Source organism: Heliconius melpomene, chromosome 19, assembly GCF_056956725.1.
Source record: "Heliconius melpomene rosina isolate 202511_hmr_F chromosome 19, ASM5695672v1, whole genome shotgun sequence".
Taxonomy (NCBI): Eukaryota; Metazoa; Arthropoda; class Insecta; order Lepidoptera; family Nymphalidae; genus Heliconius; species Heliconius melpomene.
Window position 1 is genome coordinate 12,882,874 of NC_140407.1, and position 23,666 is coordinate 12,906,539.

General features: G+C 33.2%; 4 protein-coding genes across 6 annotated transcripts; 2 read left to right on the forward strand and 2 right to left on the reverse strand.

Moving 5' to 3' along the window:
- Positions 1-276: 276 nt before the first annotated feature.
- On the forward strand, positions 277-6,350 carry klhl10 (kelch-like protein 10). Its single transcript, XM_085202934.1, has 12 exons — positions 277-300; positions 410-573; positions 906-1,157; positions 1,266-1,530; positions 1,671-1,835; positions 2,243-2,329; positions 2,975-3,121; positions 3,451-3,643; positions 3,743-3,888; positions 4,387-4,604; positions 4,921-5,101; positions 5,821-6,350. The coding sequence occupies exons 1-12, from the start codon at positions 277-279 to the stop codon at positions 5,950-5,952; spliced, it is 1,974 nt and encodes a 657-aa protein (XP_085059060.1). The 3' UTR covers positions 5,953-6,350.
- A 1,524-nt stretch (positions 6,351-7,874) lies between these two features.
- On the reverse strand, positions 7,875-9,686 carry LOC146528844 (mitochondrial basic amino acids transporter). The gene is made up of 3 exons (XM_085203189.1): positions 9,480-9,686; positions 9,110-9,187; positions 7,875-8,993 (listed from the first exon to the last, which is right to left on the reverse strand). Exons 2-3 carry the CDS (start codon positions 9,141-9,143, stop codon positions 8,170-8,172), a joined length of 858 nt encoding a protein of 285 aa, XP_085059315.1. The 5' UTR covers positions 9,144-9,187; positions 9,480-9,686; the 3' UTR covers positions 7,875-8,169.
- A 1,088-nt stretch (positions 9,687-10,774) lies between these two features.
- LOC146528845 (uncharacterized) lies at positions 10,775-19,207 on the forward strand. Of its 2 annotated transcripts, XM_085202743.1 has the most exons (13): positions 10,776-11,656; positions 11,801-11,958; positions 12,032-12,201; positions 12,427-12,499; positions 13,119-13,144; positions 13,215-13,291; positions 13,799-13,991; positions 14,351-14,519; positions 14,726-14,893; positions 15,837-15,967; positions 16,822-16,942; positions 17,683-17,810; positions 18,253-19,207. In XM_085202743.1, exons 1-13 carry the CDS (start codon positions 11,357-11,359, stop codon positions 18,828-18,830), a joined length of 2,292 nt encoding a protein of 763 aa, XP_085058869.1. In that variant the 5' UTR covers positions 10,776-11,356; the 3' UTR covers positions 18,831-19,207. The 2 variants fall into 2 exon arrangements, with proteins under 2 accessions (XP_085058870.1, XP_085058869.1); XM_085202744.1 differs by lacking the exon at positions 14,726-14,893 and having other exon boundaries at positions 10,775-11,656.
- On the reverse strand, positions 18,467-23,079 carry Scox (Synthesis of cytochrome c oxidase). 2 transcript variants are annotated; one of them, XM_085202746.1, is made up of 6 exons: positions 22,881-23,079; positions 22,286-22,376; positions 22,020-22,143; positions 21,820-21,901; positions 21,464-21,590; positions 18,467-20,565 (listed from the first exon to the last, which is right to left on the reverse strand). In XM_085202746.1, the coding sequence occupies exons 1-6, from the start codon at positions 22,889-22,891 to the stop codon at positions 20,416-20,418; spliced, it is 585 nt and encodes a 194-aa protein (XP_085058872.1). In that variant the 5' UTR covers positions 22,892-23,079; the 3' UTR covers positions 18,467-20,415. The 2 variants fall into 2 exon arrangements, with proteins under 2 accessions (XP_085058872.1, XP_085058871.1); XM_085202745.1 differs by lacking the exon at positions 22,881-23,079 and having other exon boundaries at positions 22,286-22,820.
- Between the last annotated feature and the right edge of the window lie 587 nt (positions 23,080-23,666).

The window sequence follows — 23,666 nt, forward strand, 5'->3', positions numbered from 1 at the left end:
ACCAAGGCGACTACTAATATGAAAATAATAATATCCAGTAATGTCAGCTGCAAGAAAAAGGTTTGACATATTTGTCATTCATACATATTTATAATTTTTTTGCTAACCTAAAATGTTTTATTAAATGACTTGATTTTGCTAATTTTTTAATATTTTTTTACGGTAACTTTTATAAATTTATGAAACTAAATCTCGTTAGTATCGTGAACCTTTCCACGTTTGGATTCTTAATGAGAAATAATATTTTAATAATGACTCTACGTTAAAGTCGTCAAAATGGAAAATGACCCGAATAACACAGTAAGTTTTTTGAATTTCCGCTATTGAAGGAAAATTGTTTACAGCGTTTAAATTAAGTTATAATTAATAGTAATTAGTTTCAATAATTACTTAATGAAGTTTGTATTAGGCGGCGGGTCGCGAGACTGGGCGATGCATGTCGGTGGCGGCGATGCAAGCCCTCCACCGCCTGCGCGAGTGTCGGCTGCTGTGTGACGCGATAGTCCGCGCGGACGACGGTGCCGCCTTCCCTGTCCATCGCGCTATACTCTCCGCCTGCAGCCCATACTTTTTGTTAGATTTCCATACTTCTCTTGTCTTGTAATATTAATATCATACTTATCATACATATTATAAATTAAGACTAAGCTGAGCTTAAGTGTCTGACCGTACACTTGATTCGTGGGCTTCAATTCTTGTCTAATAATAGCTAATAAAAAAAATGTGGATTGCAGGTAACATATTTTAAATGAGCTATAAATAGAAAGCAGGAAATATTGCCACGTTCTCCCTGCTTACCTTGCTTCATGTAAAAGAAGCGGGACATATAAATAATAGTAATTGAAATATCAAATAACATTATTCTTATTTAATAACATACTTATATAAATATGTTTTATTCCTAGGGCCTTATTCACTACGACTCTACACTCGCGAGAGCAAAGCGATGTCTTAATATCGGGCGTGCGTTCTGAAATCCTGCTCTTGTTGATTGAATATGCTTACCTCCGGCGCATCGAAGTTACTGATGTAAACGTGCATGAGCTTTTGATGACCGCCGACTATCTTGCCTTCCTGGGAGTGCTGCAGCTTTGTTGTGAACACTTAAGGACTTCGCTTAGTCCAAAAAACTGCCTTGGCATTATGATGTTCGCTAGGTTCGTAAAATAAACTAATACCTACTAAAGAATTTATTTTTTTATTAATGTGAAGAGATTCATTTAAATTGTTTTAACTAAATTATTATATTACTTATTATAACACAGGCGAATTTTTTGCTATAAATTGGAAGCTGATTCTAGAAGATATTTGCTTCGTTATTTTGTAACTGTAGCCACACAGAGCGACGAGTTTCTTCATCTCCCTATTGACGAATTAAATAGCATTATCTTGGAAGATGAACTGAATGTTAAAAGCGAGGAAGTCGTATGGGAAGCTGTTTTACGTTGGGTTAATTATGATCCAGATATACGTTGGCAACACACTGTGAAGTTAATGGGCAGCATACGGCTGGGATTGCTGGACACGCAAGTAAGGCTTACGTCGACAAATTATGTTCTCCAATCTGGTATTTCAAAATAGAGATCTAAGCAACTTCGTCTTAACACGTCTTTCACAAAATATAGTTTTTAAATACTCCGTTTTCTAATAGTCTTATTAATTAATTTCAGTTTTTTCTTGAGAATGTCAAGGACCATCCATACGTAACAGGAAATGAGAGGTCACGTCCTATAATAATAGAAACTCTCAAGTTTCTTTACGATTTAGAAATGATTGCGCAGAGAGATGGAGAAGTAGCGACGCCGGAGATAGCGCGGCCTCGGGTTCCACATGAGGTCATTTTTTATTTATTATGTATTGATTAAAATATATACTACTAAACAATATGGAAAATACATAGTCATATTCGATGTTCATCCATATGTTTAATGTTATCATTATTACGTCGTTATTTCTATTTTAGTGATTGTGTCGCAGTTACAGATTGTGGAGATTTAGGAATAGGTAGTTAATATATTTTTGATCGTCAAATAATCAGCTTCACGCTGTATCCCGCACACAGCAGGGTAGGCAGAGGGAACCTAGTGTTAAGACACTCCGTTCCCCACTTTCTGCGCAATTTGTTGAGTAGCAGAAATCAACGCCGCGCTTTTGCCTCGACACCAGAGTGAAGAAAATAGAAATATAAACGTAAATAAATATTATTGATCGTCAAAAATACTCTAAATATTATTTTATATAGGTACTATTCGCTATTGGAGGCTGGAGTGGCGGCTCACCAACAGCTTTCATTGAAACGTATGACACACGAGCGGATCGCTGGATAAAGGTATTGTTTACCTTTAACACGTATAACAATAATTACTGTAACTGTAATAAAAATATATATATATATATATACAGTATATATTTTCAATTCATAATATCTAAGTAAACACCTCCTAAAATAATATTTTCCTTAACTAAATCAATAGAATAGTTCTTAGCTTGCTTAGGTATGCTTTGTTGTAAAATGTAATAAACAAATATTTTCCTGAAATTTTGTGTTATATATAAAAATATTTTATCACATATAAAATATTTTCAAATATAAATAACCTTATATTTTTTGTGCACGGCTGCTTGTTTTTTTTATAAAGTAACCCATTTTAAATAGCATGATTATTTTAATTAACGAGGTCATAAACTTACGAATATTGCTATTACATCTGTGTGATCAATGATCACTATTGATTTGCATGTTATATTCAAATATATAATAACAAATGTTATAATGACTGTCAGAAAAGAAGTCTGTTATTATTTTATAGTTTTACAATTCAAAAGAATTTTAAAATTATAAAATAATAACAGAAAAGAAATAGGATGCATAAATTTGGCATAAGATAAGGTTCAAGCTAAATAAGTAATAAGTAGGTATATAAATACACAACTTACGGGGGTTTAATGACGATATTATATATAATTTATTAAGGTAGAAGAAGTAGACTCTGCTGGACCACGCGCTTACCACGGAACCGCAGTGCTCGCCAACAGCATCTATGTTATTGGTGGATTTGATGGAATGGACTACTTCAACTCGTGCCGTTGTTTCGATGCAGTCACTAAAATTTGGCGAGAGGTTACATAAATTACGTTGCTATATTAATAATGTTATATTTCTAAATATAATAAAAAATCAGCTTCCCGCTGTATCCCGCACACAGCGGAGTAGGCAGAGGGAACCTAGTATTATGACACTCCGTTCCCCACTTTCCGCCGAATTCTGAAGGGATTGTGTGTTGAGTGGCGAAACTCAACGCCATGCTTTGCCTCGACACCAGAGCATGGAAATATAAATTTAAAACAAACATTTCATTTCGTCCCACAATCAGTCATGTTTACAGTCACACTGGTGTGTCTTGCGCCACGACTGGCCTCAACTCATATCTGAATAAAAGTTATCTTTAGGTAGCACCGATGAACGCCCGTCGATGTTATGTATCTGTTGCGGTACTTGGCGAGACAATTTACGCAATGGGTGGATATGATGGCCATCATCGTCAGAATACAGCGGAACGGTTCAACCATCGCACCAACCAGTGGTCCCTTGTGGCGCCTATGAATGCTCAAAGATCTGATGCAAGTGCGGCTGCTCTGGATAGTACGTACACAGTATACATATTTAACGCCATTTATTTACTCGTTTTGTACGCCTTTAATATAATATTTATTTTTAGAAACTATTCTTATTATTTTTTAGATAAAATTTACATAACGGGTGGATTTAATGGGCAAGAATGTATGAACAGTGTAGAAGTCTTCGATCCTGACACTAATCAATGGACGAACTTGGTACCCATGCGCTCCCGCCGCTCCGGTGTTTCCTGCATTGCTTACCACAACAAGGTATCTAGGTATAATACAATTACACTGATATAACATTTATTTATTATTAATTTTATCATATTTTTAATGCCTTTCTTAATACTTATTGTAGACTTGATCACGGACAAATTATGTAGGTACCTATCATAGGTATAAGAAAAAGAAATGGAAATTTATATAACGGAAATATTATTATGAACTTATAATTTTACTTTTATAATTAAGTATATTTTATTTTATACCAAATGTGTGCATACAAGTTACTCGTAACTAACACATTTAAATTTGTCAATTTTTGTAAATTGTACTTCCCGTAGGCCTACAATCCTGAAAATTATACTGAACCCTCTCGGTCGGCGTGTCTGATTCACACTTGACTGGTTTTTATTAACCTTACCTATTATGTCATTGAGAATATCAAAAAAATAGATAGACCTACCTACCTGCTATGAACTAAGCAATTGATTTTTCATATAATGCAAAACATTTTTGTTACTTTTTCCCAATTTTCCCAATTAGATCTACGTCATTGGTGGTTTTAATGGCATCTCAAGAATGTGTAGCGGAGAAGTGTTCGACCCGAATACGAACGCGTGGTCGCCAGTACCGGACATGTACAACCCTCGCAGTAACTTTGCTATAGAAGTAATTGACGACATGATCTTTGCCATTGGAGGCTTCAATGGTGTTACGACGATATATCACGTAGAATGCTATGATGAAAAAACTAACGAATGGTAATTATAGATATTAATCAAATCAGCTTCACGCTGTATCCCGCACGCAGCAGGGTAGGCAGAGGGAACATAGCTCTAAGACACTCCGTTCCCCACTTTCCGTCGAATTCTGGAGGCGTGTTGAGTGGCGGGACTCAATGCCGCGATACCAGAGCGAAGAAACGAAATATAAATTTACACAGTCACACCCTTGTGTGATAACTGAGGGACTATATTATGACATTCTACGTTATTCTTCCATGTACCTACTTTTTGTTCATTTAAAAAAAAGGTAAAGTAGATATTTATTTCTAATTTCATATAATTTAATAACTAGGTACGAAGCAACAGACATGAACATCTATAGATCAGCATTGTCAGCTTGCGTGATTATGGGACTTCCAAACGTGTATGACTATATACACAAACACCGGGAGCGCCTCATGGAGGAGAAGCGTCAAAAGATTCTACTATCTGAAACAGCTCGACACGGACAGCACCGCACCGCTCTACCTGATGTAATGAATGAAATGAACGCTGATAGATGGATGTTCAATTTTACTTAGTATTTAGAGGTTTACATTTACTTAGGAAACACTCGGTTTTGACTTTTGTTTAATTTGTTTACCTAATATTACCTTATTTGATTTACTTCTGAATATATATTTTCTATGATTGATATAGCATTCGACAGACAAACACTAGTTTAGTATATATATTGTAGGTAGATATACGTTTGCAATATTTTATTTATTTACATCACGTTACTGTTATTGTTATGAGTATTATAACATGAAACTATATTTTGCGATAAATTTACTCTAAAGGTCGACTAAATCATAACTATTATGATACGCAGTGATCTTTATTTTATTATTTTTTTAATTTTGAATAAGATAATTTATAAGATATTATAAAACAGCACACATACTAACTTTCAAGAATATTTTTAAAAAACTGGAACTAATTCATGAATATTTAAAAAAAAATCCCTTTTTCGTACTATAGGTATATTTTTATCCGTAAAAATCTTTATACACAACTGCAGTAATCATGTATTCGTGGCGGTTATAACTTATACCTAAAATAATATTTTTATAACCATATAACAGTATCAAAATTTTCATCTAATAGTGTTTTCCCCCGTTCTATAAAATTGGAAAATAAAAATAATTTAAAGAATGCTATATAAACAATTCAAAGTTTGTAGTCGTTGATTTTTTTTTTGGTACTTTAGGTACACTTGATGGATGACAATGATGATATGCTAGAGCAACTTGGCCTAATGGACAATCACGTTAACAACGACTTGCAGATACCGCCACCGCCCCCGCCTCCGCCTCAACACATGGAGCATGACAGGAATTAATTATAATCATATATTCAATAATATTTAGGTTGGTTAATGACGTTTTATATTAAAATATCTTCTTATATTAAATAATTTAAAATAAGAAATATAATATAATAGTTTTTGACAGGAAACTACAAGAGACCTGCTATAATATATAGTTACGAGCAAAGTAACGCCTTGGATTGACTACTTCTTTAAAAATATTAATATTATAGTTAACTAAATATCATGTGTAGTATCAGTGAAATTTTTATATCAATATATCCATTTTAGAATATCTGGCTTGTTCAAATGTTTTGATAATTCGTAATATGAATCGTATAACATGTATATTTTAAAATATTTTTTTGATATGTATTAAAATTTTCGTATAGTATATTATATTAATTCGAGCATGTATAAACGATTGTTTTAATTTCTTTTCCACATTCAACCCTAACAAATTTATACTTCTTTACTAACATCATAAATTGGAAAAGTCGGAGTATATGCACTAATCTCGGGTACTACTGGTCCGAATTGAAAAAATATTTTTGTGTTTGATAAACATTGTGAAATGAAAAAAAAATCCTATGTTGACGTATCTTATTTAATTTCTTTTTGGTTTTGAAATATTTTACTCTACATGCTGTTCCCGTAAAATAAGCGCTGACAGTACCAGACCCGTACATTTCTTTACTGAGTGACAAATGACAAACACACAGTTATTGTAATTACACTTATTTTGTAGACGGTCTCTAACCGACTTAAATACTCGTAGTAATCAGATTATTAAATATATTGGGTAATTCAGTAATAGGTACCTATATATGAATAAATTTTAGTTATCTATTTGTGCCTATCAGGTGCCTGTCAAATTTGAAACAGATTTTTTTAAGTGGTATTAGTTCGTAGGTGTGTAAGGTATAGCGCGCACTAGTGATTTTTGTCACCGTGACTGTTGCGTCACTGTCACCGTGTACATTACACTTAATGAAGGTGCGTGCATTTGGATACGTGACAATTGGGTGACTTTTTGTCCGCGGAGAACGGCAAGGCTTAGCGCGCCACTGGTGACTTTTGTCACGGTGACAATAAACTTTTTGTCACTAACATGTCACCATACTTTTCGCCACTGCGCGCACTTGCGATGACAGTGACGAAATTTTTTACATTTGATAAAATGGATCTCGAAGAGATGGTTGTCTGTGCACTTATATTAAGAAATAGAAAAAAAAGCAAATGTAGAAAATATTGGCTTTCAACTTTTCATTTGTCATAGAGCAATGGCCTCAACTCAATTTCGTCAATCAGTATTGTCATTGTCTATTTCATCTTCATGAAAACACACGTTTAGCCTTGGTGATGAACTGACGCAATTCTTGAAATAAAAATTCTGTGCTGCAATGCAACACGCTGCTGTTTCATGTTTATGCGGAAGACGACTAGTATGGAAACCGCAAGGGGGAGGGCGAACTAAGTGACATTTGGTTGCTAATGCGCGCACGGGCATACAAATCTATGGACGCGGTGACAGTTTCCTCACCCAAAGGGTGAATCCCTAAAGGTTTATTCAAATAGTAATTTGAAAACCAATATTTTCTACGTTTGCTTTTTTTTCTATTTCTTAATATAAGTACACAGACAACCATCTCTTCGAGATCCATTTTATCAAATGTAAAAAATTTCCTCACTGTCATCGCAAGTGCGCGCAGTCGCGAAAAGTATGGTGACATGTCAATGACAAAAAAATTATTGTCACCGTGACAAAAGTCACCAGTGCGCGGTATACCTAAATGCAATAAATAAATTTTCTATAAATACATCCATAGATAAACGGTGCAACACAAAATCATAAATATCTATAAAGATTTTCTATACAGGTGAACTAAAAAACCAAAATCAAATAAATTGTGATTTATTCTAAGTATTTAATATATTTACTACTCAATTTCCAATGATTGGGTATTCTATTATTTATATTATATATGTTTGTTATAGTGTAGATATATCCATACACTAAAACAAACTTTTTTTTGCCTTATTAAATAACATAATACACATTTTTCAATAAATAAGGAATTGCAAAAAATATTCAAAATACAATAGGAACGTGCCATTAAATATTTATGTACCTAGAAACATATAAATTGATTCAAATAATTTGATAACATATCGCCATTACCTCGTTTAATTTTTTAAATTATAAAACATTGTTTCAATATTATATTTTTAAATGTCGTATTTGTATTCTTATTTTTCACATATAACACCCTCCCCAATAGTACTTGCTTGAACTAAACTACCAGTTTCATTAGTTAATGTACGCTGCCAAGCTCGCTCGGTCCAGGCAACAGCAGTAAAACAAGCTCCATTACTAATAAAGGCACGTAACGTTACTGCACCAATTCCTCGTCCTAAACACCTAAAACCGTCTGACTTTACTGATTTTACAAAACAATCCCAAGCACTTGAATATCGTCCAATAGCATCACCTTGGAATCTTGATTTTACGACGTCTATAGGATACAATATAATCCATGACAATGCTCCCGCTATTCCTCCAGCCGTAAACACTTTCATGACCGACTGATCTCCTCGAGTCATCGCTTCGTATGATGTGAAGTAAATAGCAAAAGCTGGACTATCTCGAGCTATTGTTATACCCAAGCCCCGAAATAAAGCTTTATATCCGCCAGTTCGCAAAATATGACGGGCTCCACTCCACGCACCGGTAGGTACGCCCTCGTTTGGTTTCGCCAACTGCTGTCGTGTTTTTACTAGTTCGACTGGTGCACAGGCAAAACTTTGTAACATCCCCGCGACACCGCCGGCTATTGCATGTGTCGACAAAGAATCCGGATTAGGCAGGGCTCGTCTTGTATTTCCATAAGCACCGAAAACTATAGCATTTATTCCTGCAATACCACCTAAAGGAGCCCCGACTCCTCTATATGCCATTGATAATGTTCCTCCCTTTAAAAGAGTTTTAGCGCATTCTAATGCACTACCTCTACCTGACTGTACATGCACTTTTAAGGTATCTAATGGATGACCAGCAATAATTCCAGCACAACCTGAAGATTGAAAGTAATGATAAGATACAATACTAAGTACTAACATTACAATACTTGCAGTCAAATTATAAGTATGTGAAATGCTAAAAGATTTAACGATATATTTTTTAACTTACCACCAATACATCCAGCAATAAAATCCAGTGCCATTATCGTTATTATAAGTATTGGATACTTATTAATATAATCGCTACCTGTAACCGAATAACAGAATTCATATTGTGTTGTGTTCTTCAAAAACGTTAACTAAGTAACGTTTAAAATTTCTTTACGAAAAACTTCTTTACTTGCAAATATTTATAACGTTTTTTGTTTGCGTTACTCACTATCTAGTGAGTAATTTTTTTTAAATGACCTAAAGTACGCACATCTCACCATCATTATTCTACAAAACATCAGAAAAGACGTATCATTTGTTAACTTATTAATAAACTTTTATAAAATTATTGGCTCACATGACCCTGATAAGCAGAAAATGTTCCTCACCTTCTTGTTTGTTCAAATCAAGTAATCGTAGTGGGAGTTGACGTTGTCACCACTAGATGTTATTCCAATAAACATATTGGTGATAAAATGTTTAAGATTTATCCAGCGAAGTCGCAGCCGAATGGATGCAAAAAATATTGTGCGAAGTTGTCCACCGGTCGGTCACCGTCTCGCTTGTCCGGGTCTGTCCGACGGAGACCCTTCCACCCCTTATCTCTACAGGTCAGGTTTATCTCAAGGGGCACAATATTACTTCAAATATCTGCTATTATATATAAAATTTTCTTTACGTGAATACTTAAGTAAATATAACTACGTATATTTTAAGAACATTTTTATTTGATTATAATATTTAGTCTAATATTGTTTTTATTATATATTATTATTATATATTATTATATATATATTTACCATCAACTTCGTAGCCATTAAGCATTTACGTACTTACGTTTAATAATTTAATAATAAACTTATAGAACCTAAATATTACATACGTAAGACTTAAATTTGTTTTAGAATGTACTTCAATGATGTATCTATGTAGATAGAGCTCGGACCGTGGACGTGAGCGGTTATGCACATTTTAAAAGGGCCCGTATGTAAGCTTAATCCTACTTTACTTTTTTACTTTTGGGTACCTTATAGATTGCACCTAAATCGTGATTATTTTTGCAAGGAATCTCGTGGCCGAGCCCAAGTCACACTTGTGCGGTTTATTATTATTAAATATTAGAGTAGAAGTAAAATAAATGCAAGATATAAGTATATTTATAAAATACATTTTACAAAATCGTTATATAGTTCTGTCCCACTAAGGATTTCATACCCATTTCAGGATTGTAGGTAAAATGGTGGCTACCCTATGTGCGTAAGCATGTTTGCAGATCTCTCAATTTTAACAATTTTATTATGGTCATTTGCTCCAAAAAAAGAACTAGACAATTTCGATCTTTTTGTCACAATCCAAAAGGTTTCTTCTTTGTAGATTAGTTCTGTATTGAACATTCTAATTTTAATTAATAAAATTTAGTAAGATATAAAATAAAATATTTTGACATAAGATTGGATAAGAAAGGATTTCGAAATTAAAATGTTTATGTCTCATTTCATTAGCAACATAGATATGACAAGTAAACCTGAATATAATTTGCCAAAATTAAATTAATTCTTGTCGTACTATATTTGACAGCCATATAGTGGCGCCCTCATTTTTCCGTACTCTTTTTTGCCAATCTAGAGAATATGAACAGATTAGGTATAAATGTAAATCACCAGTCACGACAAATGTTATTAAGATTATTATTTGACATGTGTCAAATATTAATTCACGTCAATAATTGTAAACACACACATTATCTCTTTTTTACCATACAACCTCCTTCGTATCTTCTCCACACAAGTGATATGTGCTCAACTGGCACGCTCAGAACGCTATAATCAAAGATCCATGCCATACACTAAACATACAAGCATTAACTCTGTAGAGTACGATGTTCCTTTAGAGTTACAGAGTATAGTCATACTCAGTTTCAAGCACTATATAAAAGAACTGAATACAGAATACAGACCATTGTGTACTATAACATAATTATTTAATAATGTGCAACATCAACCTTTTTGCCCTGAACAATAACCATATTATACAGAACTGTTGGTGGTATGAATGAATATAAAGTTTTTGTACGTCAAGTGTATTTAATAGTATTCTGTTAAGTATGATTTCAGAATATGGATGTTATGATAAATAATTTATAATACTCCATGAAAATACAAAAGTTGAATTCTGCTCAGTATTTTGTACACATATATGGTATCTTTAATTTATTTGCTTTTAAACAATTTTATATTTTAATGATTTAGATGTACAAACCATAAATATGGCAAATAAGGAAAAAGTAAAAATTGAATCTTCTATAGATTTGGAAAGTGAAATTCCTTTCACTGCAATTGTTGATATAAATCAAGCAAAAATATTATTAGATGATACAATTGTTTCTGATAAATCTAATATTGAGACAACTTTGAATGGAGAATTTAAAAAGAAATTAGAGGAAAACATTGATTTAAAATCTATTTGTCGAGTTTGTTTGTCGACAGAAAATAACATGATTTCGCTTATGTCCAAAACTAGGCACTTAAAATTTGCAGATATGTTTTCAGCTGTTTCATGTATTAAAGTAAGTCTGTTTGTTGCCAATCCTAGAAAATTACTAATAATGTTTATTGTTTAGGATATATTATATTTTGAAATATAGTTTGCCCTACATTTTAACATTCTATATGTAAAATTAAAATAATAACATTATATAATATTTGCTTAGGTTCATCTAGAAGAAAACCTTCCATTACAAATATGTCTAACTTGTCACAATGATATTGTGCATTTCTATGAGTTCAAAACAAAATGTTGCAACACTGATAATTTTCTTAGAAAATTAGTAAAGCCAAGCAGCAACTGTGATTATGATCAACATCTTAGGTAAGTTTTACAGTTTTTTTGTTAAGAAAATTACTTAATAATTTAATTAATAATTTGTATTTTACTTAACCAGATACTCTAATAAAAAGGATATAGGAACACAAACAACAATTATTGACATAAATAAGAAAAGTACATCTGAAATACATCCTGTAAGCAATCTTAATAAACACATAGGAAACATAGAAGATGACATAAACAATAAAACTAGTTACATAATAGAAAGACTTGATGATCATGAAGGTAACACCATCAAATCTCAATATATTTCAATATATAGTTTCAACTGCATATTAATTTAATAATTTAGAAGTATTAATTCCAAATATAATGGAAATAAGAAATATAAAATGTAGTAATATGATAATGAATATAGAAATAATGCAGTTCAATAACATTCCATCTTTCAACATGTTTAAACACAAGTTTTAATTAAAATATAAAAATAAAATAAGCTTGGATTTGCAGAAATTGAATATTTAGAAGATGAATTTTTTTATGTTACTGATGCCCATAAGGAACCTTCAAAAGACATCAAAAGGTAACACTCATTGGCTTATTTACATCTTTAGCTTTAAGCGGTCCCGCATTATCAGAATAAGCAAAGAGAACCACATTTGAAGATACTGTTTTCTCTACATGCCACCATGATGAAACACAACACGTCGATTGGCGAAGCTTAACGCCGCGCTTTGCCTCGATACCACAGTGAAGAAAAAAAATATTAAATATTTAATTTCCTCGAGTGCAGAATAAAACCCCAGTGGCGTAGCTAGGGTATTTGCTGCCCGGTGCGGCTTGGGGGACTTGATGCCCCTTTCCTGTTGATGAGTTCTTAAAAAAAAAAAGTGATGCCTCTCCTTTTGATGCCCGGTGCGGCTTAGGGGACTTGATGCCCTTTAAAATGGTATAAAGTCTAAAAAAACAAAGAAAAAACACACTGATCGTCGACTTTGATGCCCTTTTCCTTTTGATGCCCGGTGCGACCGCCCCGCTCGCACCCCCCTAGCTACGCCACTGTAGAACCCACAGCTCAAGTGTTTAGTCACACGCTTGTGCCATTACGCCACTACGAACCTGTCTAATTTATATGTGATTTTGAATAAAACATTATATATTTATTTATAAATAAACTCAGCTATGCATTATTTTCATTTCAGTAAGCCAATGTCGTCACAAAAAGAAGGTAATGTTTAATTTAATTAAATAATCAAAGAAAGAATATTACTATCTTAAATAGTGCATATAATTTGCAGATTTGAAACTAACCAAAACAAAGACTACACATAAAAATAAATTAAAACGATGTCTCAGCTGTGAATTGTGTTCAAAGGTAAAAACTGCCTAAATATAATTTATGCTAAACCAACAATCATTAGAACAATACAAATTAATATTTAAAATATTTTGTTGATTTATAATATTATTGAAAATAGTATATTTCGGTGTAATTATATAATATGATCTAAGCTATAATCAAAACAAGTATATTATGTGGCTTTATTCTGTCTCCTGCTTATTATGCCTGCTTAGATAGAAATACACAATAAAGCTAAAAGCTGCTTATAGAAGGGTAGGGAGTCTAGTGTTATACTTACTACAGGCTTAACTCCCAATTTTCGAGATATTGTATTTTAACAGATAGCGAAATTTAACGCCGCGCTTTGTCGTCTTACCAAAGCGAGGAGTTGAAAATATTTCAGTTCCCTGAGTGGGAATTGAATCTTCATTTGTTGCCTTTACTAGTAGAGCAGTGCTCTACTGAGTCACAATGGCTCCTTGTGATGTAATATTAAGTATGATGCAGCAAATAATATAAATTAAAAATATTTATTTCCAGAAGTTCATAAAATCGAAAACCTTAAGGGCGCACTTAAAGGAATGTCGTAGTAATAACATTTTAAGTAGGAAACCATACAACTGTGGACAATGCAAGGAATCATTTATCTGTGAAAGTGATCTTCAAATACATTCTGCTTTACATAATAAAGGCAATAATTGGACTTGCAATAAATGTCTAAAAGAGTTTACAGGTATATCATTATAACCTTTATTCGTAGGTAACTTTTAAACGAAACAACGTTATATTTAACAAACATACAATGTATATACATCCAATTATTCACTAAGTATGTGTGTATTAATCGCCTAGTAGGACTGTTGACTCTTTTCGTGCATAGTTATACTCTCCAGCAGCACCTCAGTTTTTTCTGCGTTGCAAAGTGCGTTGTTTTTCTGTGTATAGTACAGTATGGTTGATAAGTCGTGGCTGCTCTGAAGTAAACAGTAGATGCCTGCGCAGACTTGATTTTAGGATATTTTTATTTTTTATTTTCTTCTCGAGTCAAGAAAGCACGAAAGCTCAGAAGGCCCCGTTCCGTGTCTTATACAGAGCGTGCGCGGTTCCGGCGCCACATCCGCCGCCACATGCAGTCCGAGCGCTATGCCTGCGACCGCTGCGACAAGACGTTCGCGGAGCTGTGCGCGCTGCGGCGCCACGTACACGTGCACACCGGCCAGGAGCGAGAGAAGAAGCACTGTTGCCACGTGTGTGACAAAAGGTACACTCTTCAGAAAAAATAATTACGATTGGGAAAACATACACATTTTTAGGGTTCCGTACCTCAAAAGGTAGAAACGGAACCCATATAGGATCATTTTGTTGTTCGTCTGTCTGTCAAGACTATTCAAAGTAGAATATTCTAAATAAAAATATATAATATAATTAAAAATTTTAAAGTAAAATGTGCACGGGTATGGGGGGCAGGTTCTGCGACAGTAGCCAGCTGGGCGTGCACATGTCGCGTCACACAGGCGCGCGGCCCTGCGCCTGCGACGTGTGCGACAAGCGCTTCCCGTCGCGTCGCCTGCTCGCCTCGCACCGCCGCGTGCACTCTGAACTCAAGCAGTTCGCCTGCCTCTACTGCGACAAACGGTGACCGACATGCTATTACTAATACCTCAGTAGGCAGTGTGAACCTAGTGCCAAGATGGTCTCTTCATTTTCAGAACGAATTCGGAACACTAACTGTGGAATGGCGGAAGGCGACTCCGCACTTTATCTTACCAGAATGGGGAAAAGAAAATTTATTCTCTCCACTGGACGTAGCATACACATTCATCGCAATTTATATGACATTACATTTTACTACTAAATTTGGAATTCTCTTTAAAAATTATTGATCCGTCATGAACCGTCGTCTACCTCAAAAAAATCGCAACAATCACTTCGCTGTCGTCGTCAAAGTTTTTGCCATGGAGGTGTTCAATGAGCCGAGGAAAAAGAAAGAAGTTGTTAACAAGTAGCAGTATTCACCAATTCAAAACCCTCTTCTTGACCGACAGCCATGGCAATTGTAACTTCGTGAGCCAGTGCGTTGTCTTGGTAAAACAGCATTCCAGCCTGCAGTTTGCCACGCCCTTTCTCCTTGATAGTCTCCCGCAATATACTGCGTAGAAGTATCCCATAATAGTGGCCCACATATCAAAGCGTCCCAATAAATGGACTCCATAACCTGATCTGCTGAGATGCATTTTAAATTTCTTCGGCGTCAGTTCCTCCGCTTGTTTCCAAATCCTCGATTCTTATTTAGGTTCAGGATCAAAGTGACAACAAAACTTGACAAAAATTCTCCTGGTCTGCTTCGAACTTTTCAATTTTTGACCGTATCGAAATATATACACATACAATTATATAACGTTAAAAAAATTTACAATTAGTAATTAACTATTCATAAAAATATCTCCAACTTACGTTTAACTACTGCCTTATCTTAAATTTTCTTCAATTGTGAAGTTATTTCTAAACTAACATCATTGGTGAAATTTTCTTAAAAAAACACAGTTCCGAAATTGAATGACGACAATTATGTTAATAGTTTTCGCCACGAGTCGACGCGAAACACCCACCATCGAACGCACACCGGGGAAAAACCATATGTATGCTCCATATGCGGCAAGGCCTTCATACAGACCTCCAACTTGAAATTGCACATGAGAACTCATACAGGTATTTCCTATCTTACAAATAATTTAATGGACACAAGGTTGTCTTTTATAAGGAAAAAGAAAAATAGGGACCCTTATAGGATCACTTTGTTGTGTCCTCTGTCTATATGTCGGTTTGTCAAGATAAATTTTCTTAACAATTTGTGTAGGTATCAAGCATGTAATATATGGATCTAGAGTTTTTATAATTAATAATACACTTCATATCATATCTTCAAATTATAAAACTTTCGGTATAAGTTAAAATAAAAAAAAGAATTTTAACATACTCTACCTGTTAATACAAATATTAGATAATACCGTTAGAGTCTGTTAAAATTAATATCCTTTTTTTCGTTTTACATTATACAGTAAATTTCGTAATTTATAGGCAATATAAACTATAATGATATGCATTCTAAATCCATATATTAAGTATTTATATTTAAGACTTTTTGCAAATAAATTATTCAAAACAATAATGGAATGAGATAGATAAAAATAATATTGTACTTTTATAATAGGTATGATTGCGGCAAACGTCATTTCACTTCAATCCTATTATTATAATAAGCCGGCAAAAAAGTGGTGTGGTTGTATATTAAATAATTTTAAGAAAAAAAATATTTAGGCTTATGTAAAAAAAATAATAGATTTTTGAAATTTCCGTCTGTCCGTTTGTACACACACATCTTCTGAACTATTGAACAGATTTAAACGAACCTTTTTGTTTTGTAGTTATTAAGTCGGGGGTAAGACTGATCTATGTCGAAATTATTACGCGAAATTATTATTATTTTTTATAACAAAAATTGGGCGGGCAACAAACGTGTACCATTACTGATTTATAACAAAATATATTGGAATGTTCTTTAGGAGAAAAGCCGTATACGTGTGACATATGTCAACGTAAATTTACGTCAGGCTCGTCACTGACGTGTCATCGACGCACTCACACCGGGGAAAAACCGTACAGCTGTCCTGTATGTGAGAAGAGGTAAGGAATATCTAATACATGGTTTATATGCTTGTGATGGCTCGGCAAATGTTGGTTTGTTTGTACGTATGAACACCTCGCAAGCGTTTGCCACAAACTCCCTTTGATCTGTGTTCAAAAACCGACACTGGTCCGGATCCGCGACTAGCTCTCGCAAGCCATAACAAGCCACGACTTGGTGTTTGTGGAAGCTCGGCAAACCTTCACATACGTATAAACAGGCTAAAAGATATATGGTTCTCATAAACAATCTTCATTTCTCTGAATAAACATAGAAATTAAACTTCATCTTTACATCGTTAATCCAGTTGTTTGTGTTACTTGCTCTATATTTAATTGACCAATCTTCATTGGTTCAGTTTGGTTAAAAGTAATCTTCGCTGTAAATTGACACGCCCAAAAGCCTTAAAATATGAAATAGAACGGCAAACAATGCTTTTTAGTGTTGAACAGTTAAAATAACTATGTAGTAGGTATATAAAAAAAATTACAGAAAGAGGTCAAGATCAAATCCCTCTACGTTGATATATATATACGTTGTCTACATACTTAAATATTTTTCTTTCCTAATATATAAAAAAAACGGAAGTGGGGCTTTGATGTTGGGCCCCATATTTTACAAACATCTAGAGGTAACCAGGTGCTCCTACATATCTTCCTTATTCTCTAATAAATCTATATTGTATAATTTTTCTTGTCAATGTAGACGAATTTAAGATGTATTTTGTTCGGTACGCAAGGTTCGCGCGCACCGACATCCGCACACACCTGCGGCAGCACAGCGGCGAGCGCCCCTTCGCCTGCTGCGCCTGTCCCAAGTCCTTCATCAACGCGGCGCGCCTGCGCGACCACTACCTCATACACACTGGTAACTGACACACACAAACACACATGTACAAGTACATACTTTAAAAGACGTAGCAAGGAGCAGACGCAAAAGAAACAATTCAAACACTATAACTTATACAAGACTAGCTACCTAAATGCGGCTTCGCCTGCTATAACTTATTATATTATCGCCAAATTATTCATTTTTTAAATAAATTGTAGCCTTTATGTTATTCTCATGTATAAATAAACGATAAAGTTTAAATGGCCCGTGCCTGCACCAGAATAGTCTGATGTGGGCCACCTCACAAATTATACTGACAAAAGAAATTTGCCCAGAAAATAAAAAAGAAAAACAAATATTTACACGGTAAAAAAGGGTTATCAAAGGTAAAATTCAGAAACCAACCTCCCCAGAAAATATATCTAGATACGCCCAAGTATATATATATATATATTTATTCGAATATTTGCATTTACAGGTGAAAAACCCTATGAATGTGCTGTCTGTTCAGAGAAGTTTAAAAGAAAAAATTACTTAGCTAAACATATCAAAACCCACGAGAGAGAATGCAAAAATAAAGGACTTGTAATTGTACAACAGCTGCCGTTGGTAATGGATGATAACATTATTTTCGCTGACAATGATACAAATAATATTTTAACAGAAGCTAGAGGAAAAACAAAACTCAATTGTGAAAGGGAAAATGAAGATATTTTATTGACTGAAGAAATCCCATTAGAAGTATCTGGAGAGCTAATATTACAAGAAGATAGTAACATGAAGACTGAACTTGTCGTTGTAGATAATGTACAAAGTACTTTGGATTTTGAAACAACTGAATGTTTGAATGGCAATGAAACTTATATAAAAAATGAAGTGGATGATGTAAATTTAGTGACTGTAAATGAAGATGGTGTAAATATATCCTCGTCATCCGTATTAGAAGGTACAACTATGAAATTGTATCAGTTAGATCAAAGCTTGGTTCAAATTCAAACATCTGGAGGTCAAGTAACTATAAGAAAAATCACTAGTAAAATGACTGCAAATTTTTGAAGGATCTAAGAAAACTACTATAGACTGTATGTTCAGCTTCACCTTATATCCTGCACACAGTAGGGTAGGCAGAGGGAATCTAGTTTTAAGACACTCTGTTCCCCACTTTCTGCCGAATTCACATTGCGTGTTGAGTGGCAGAACTCAACGCCGCGCTTTGCCTCGACACCAGAACGAAAAAAATGAAAATATAAACGTAAATAAATATTTCACTTCCTTGAGTGGGGATCGAACCCACAACCGTCGCGTACAAGGGTATGACTGTACTCATACCCTTGTGCTTCTGCGCCACAACGGCCTCTTCATTTGTGAATAAACACAGAAATATAAACATAGTAACACTGTATGTTCACTGTTATTAAAAGTAATGTAAAATCCCATCTTTTTCATTTTAAATTTCCAAAATAAGGGAACATCGGATTCGGCGCCAACCAAGACAAAAATAACATTAATAGATAACTTCTAAAAACACAGAAAAGCTAATAAAATTAATGTTATAAAAACCAACCAACCATGTTTTACCAAGCACTGACTAAAAATTTAAAAAAAAAAAATCCTTTAAGTTTTACATTCCCAAATTCATCCTTTTGCACAGATATTTTGCATTTTAAGTTCATATTTTCCTTTTCTCCTCACCAAATTCGTGTAAGATATTTTTAGGTATATTATTATTTTAGCCTGCACATAGCAGCGTAGGCAGAAATAACCTAATGAGAGATAAGAAGATAAGAACCTTATACTTCCATTCCCCACTTTCGTTCATTACATGTTTGACTAAATTGCTGTGAAATAACTGTTGGAAATTATTAAATTGGAATCTTTAGTTTTAGAGTCCCTTACTCAAATGGGACCCTATAACTAAGACTCCACTCTCCGTCTGTCTAGACACACAGACATCTATTGTGTCAGAATGGTCTGGTGCCCACCGAAGGAATTTGACTAACAAAATAATTTGCCCACCCCACCCTCCACCCTTCCAAAAATATTTATCTAATGATATCATGATATAGTAAAGTCTAATACAATTGATATTTTTACAGGTAATGTATTTCTGTTGCCGCTATAACAAATATTTACTCAAATTTATATTTTCATTTCTTCGCTCTGGTGTCGTGGCAAAGCGCGGTGTAGAGTTCCGCCACTAAAGACGCAGCGCCTCCAGAATTTCGCGGAAAGTGTCTTGACTATGTGCGGGATACAGTGTGAAACTGATTTAATTTGATTATATTATTAAAATATGACAATTAAATATTTATTGTACCTAAATTATTAAATAAAATTATTTTACAAAAATATTTCATAATTGTGTGAGGAAATTACATAGTTTGATGATGCATTACATGCCAAATTATGAACATTTGAACATTTTTATACAGTTTTAAACATTTTATGGTTATTAATAGTTAATACTGTCTAATTTAAAGTAAAGATATTTTTATTACTATTGTGCATACATAACCATGTCTTAAATAATAGCATAAATATATATTTAATTTTCAATAAAAGTAGTCTTAATACAATAAATAAATTTAAATTTTATTTAGAACATAACTAAAATACTCAATAAATGCTATATTATTCAGTTTTAAAACCATGATGATTTCTTTGAAAGTTCATATTTTTTGATATTTACAAGTATTGACTCATGTATTTCTTTTGCATTTCTGTTTTGTCCATAATAATCTACAAACTCTCCGTCTGGGTCTACTAAGTATATAATAATTGTGTGATCCACCTGCAATAAAAAGATTACATATTTATTAAAATTTTGTCTAGCTGTTCTTCCATTTTCAAAATGTTATTCGGCACTACAAATAGAAAAATGTTTTGAGAAAGCCTATAAAAAATATGTCATGGGAATCCAACCCATGCTTCTTGGAAATTTTCTTTAGTTACACCATTTATTATAAACCTTATAAAACAATCCTTTCCACATTTGTACCATTTTTGTGGATTATTTATTTTTCACTTATAAATCTAGGGCCACACTACCGAAAAATACCGTTAATACCGGATATGGATGTTTGACGTAGGTGTACGGCTACAACTTAACGCGATACTCATTGAAACACAGCCACACTACAAATCTCTTTTTCTCCATTCAGTATTGGTCATGTATATTAACAATTTTAACCCCAACAATGGGAATACACATTGAATGTTGAAAATATAGCCACTCACCTTATTGCCTTAAAAAAATTATGATAGGCATTGATGCATTTTATCAGAATGATAGGCATTGATGCTTCCCGTAGTGTGGCCTTAGCATAATCCAAGATTACTTTTAGCGATAAGCCAGGTGAAGCCAGGATTGTACATGTTGCATTATGTCAATATATAAACTTTATAATTTTAATATTGAATACATAAACAACATAACAAATAAAAATAATTGTAATATTGTTGTGATGGTAGTGATTTTGATCCCCATTCAGTGCAATACATTTTTTATTACACCGAAGAGGGCTGCGGTAAGAAAAGTTGCAGATGGGTTCCGCCACTCCAGTGTCTCAAATTTGAAAGGGAGATCAGAATGACTAAGTTCTCTCAAACTTCCCTGCTATATGCAAGATAAAGAAACTAAAAAAACAAAACATCTTTTTTAAATATTTTTTATCTTTGTTTTTACTTACAATATAGTCATCATCTACATCTTGTGGACCTGCACTAAAGTACACTCGATATGACTTGCATGCTTGTTGAACCTGCTCTTTAGTTCCGGTTAATCCTAACAACTTAGGTGTAAATTCTTTGCAGTACCTAACGAAGATAACATTAATTAGCACAAAGATAATTTTGAATTTATTCTACTTGTATTGTTAAGTTCAATCACTTGTGTTGCAATGTCTTAAATTACGAGAATTTTGCTGAAAATAACTAAATCTTTTGAGTGGGTCCTGACTGAGTATTTCAGTTCTTCTGCCCCTCTACCTATTTTGTTATCTACAAAGAATACTAAAATAAATATTTAACTAGAAATCAAACTTACTTTCCTACAATTTCTGGAGTATCCCTCTGTGGATCTACAGAAATGAATAATGGTTGTAGTGGTGGTGATGCAGGAGTATTGTCTGAAACAAAAATAATTTCAATAATATGTAGAAACAGATATAGACATAGACTTAAAACTATAAAAGATTATAATTTTATATCAAAATATTAATAATAAAAAAAAATGCAAGAATTTACCATGCTTGTCAACTACTTCAGCCAGTTTTTCCAGTTCATCAGGACATATATCGGGGCAGTGTGTGAATCCAAAATAAATTAGCAACCATTTACCAAGAAAATCTGTACTTTTCACTAATTTGCCCTATAATAAGTACAAACAAAACAATGATCATTTAATATAAATATATTGAACATAAAACATTTTATTTTAATATTTATGTGTACAAGTTTCTTATGTATACAAGTTTTATAAGATAACCTAATAGAAATAAATGATGTAATACCTCTGAGTCTACCAATTCAAAAGTTCCTCCTATTTTAGCTTTACCCAACTGTCTTTTTCTTTCACGATCCAATGCATCTTGTTTTTCTTTCCTAACATATAACATAAAGGCAGTTAACCCTCCTCCAACGATAGCAGTTACGGTCATAGATTTCCATGTAATCGGACCAAAGAATTTTTTTGGCTTTAACTTAGGTGGTTGGGCACATTGTTTTATCGAAGAAGTAGATAAAAACCGTGAACAAAGTCTTACAGTACCTCTTAAAATGTTATTCATTGTTTATGAAATATTTTATTTAACTTATCCCTGTGTTTTTTTATCAGCTTAAATCTACTATGAAATCAAACTTGGTAAATTCCAATAATTCCTTGAACTTCAAGTTGCAATCCGGCTTAATCGGTTTAATATAATATATAAATCTTTAATCTAAGTTATGACAAATGACAATAAAATAATTTTAGGTTGACAATTGACATAAATATTTTTAATTTTTATTTGGTATACAAGTTCTTGAATATTGTCATCACAAATGAAGAATTGATTACTGAACTCAGGTCCAGTCGCACTGAATGTGAATGATAGTAAAAAATCATACCTATATACCATTTGGGTCTATTTTAATGCAATTTCTGTAGATTCAAACTCAATTGCGAAGGTATGTTTAAAGGTTTGATGATCGTCAATTTATTGTGTTAGGGTCATACACAAATCGCGACCTAAATGTGTAGGAAAAAAAAAGTGAAATATTTGTTCAAAATCACTCTCATTTAATTCTTATAGATTAATCTAATACAGGAAAAATATCAGACCAGATTATTATTCGTTTTTGAGAAAGATATTCGATGCATAATTTTTTTTGATGACCACAGAACGGACACAGTTCTACAGAAAAGTATAAAGTATTAGTGCTACATGTATTTGATTGGTTTCCTACCTCTAATAATAATCGTATTGGTTAATAACGTCGTTGATTACGATATGACATCAATATTGTCACGTAAAAATTAAAAAATCTAATAAATGTCAGATTCATACAGCAGATTCCTTCAGTCTTAAAAATGTAAGGTAATAAATAGAAGAAAAATATAATTTCTTACAATTACTGAGTAGCAAGTATATTAATCCATGTGTTCTTATCGTTATTTGTTTGTTCATAATAGTTTCTGTTATTTTCTGCATAACTCAACGGAACTAAACTCAAAATCTTTATTTAAACAATGAATCATTTTATAAACAATGTTAACGTAACTATAATGATACTGTAACAAATACCAGCCTCTTAAAACAATAAGTAAGAGTCCTAATCAAACTAAACAATATTTATTCAATAATGAATGGCCAACAATTATATCGAAAAAATTGATAAAATTAAGTTTTCTTC

Excerpts from the sequence above, each read along its gene's own strand:
- klhl10 (XM_085202934.1), top strand. The coding sequence starts at position 277 with ATGGAAAATGACCCGAATAACACA. Across the intron at positions 301-409 it reads AAAATGACCCGAATAACACA|GCGGCGGGTCGCGAGACTGG; the intron begins GTAAGTTTTTTG and ends AGTTTGTATTAG. Across the intron at positions 1,531-1,670 it reads TGGGATTGCTGGACACGCAA|TTTTTTCTTGAGAATGTCAA; the intron begins GTAAGGCTTACG and ends AATTAATTTCAG.
- LOC146528844 (XM_085203189.1), bottom strand. The coding sequence starts at position 9,143 with ATGGCACTGGATTTTATTGCTGGATGTATTGGTG. Across the intron at positions 8,994-9,109 it reads TATTGCTGGATGTATTGGTG|GTTGTGCTGGAATTATTGCT; the intron begins GTAAGTTAAAAA and ends TTCAATCTTCAG.
- LOC146528845 (XM_085202743.1), top strand. The coding sequence starts at position 11,357 with ATGGCAAATAAGGAAAAAGTAAAAATTGAATCTTCTATAGATTTGGAA. Across the intron at positions 14,894-15,836 it reads TGCCTCTACTGCGACAAACG|TTTTCGCCACGAGTCGACGC; the intron begins GTGACCGACATG and ends TTATGTTAATAG. Across the intron at positions 16,943-17,682 it reads TGTCCTGTATGTGAGAAGAG|GTTCGCGCGCACCGACATCC; the intron begins GTAAGGAATATC and ends TCGGTACGCAAG.
- Scox (XM_085202745.1), bottom strand. The coding sequence starts at position 22,561 with ATGAATAACATTTTAAGAGGTACTGTAAGACTTTGTTCACGGTTTTTA. Across the intron at positions 22,144-22,285 it reads TTGAATTGGTAGACTCAGAG|GGCAAATTAGTGAAAAGTAC; the intron begins GTATTACATCAT and ends TACTTATTATAG. Across the intron at positions 21,591-21,819 it reads ACTCCAGAAATTGTAGGAAA|GTACTGCAAAGAATTTACAC; the intron begins GTAAGTTTGATT and ends TATCTTCGTTAG.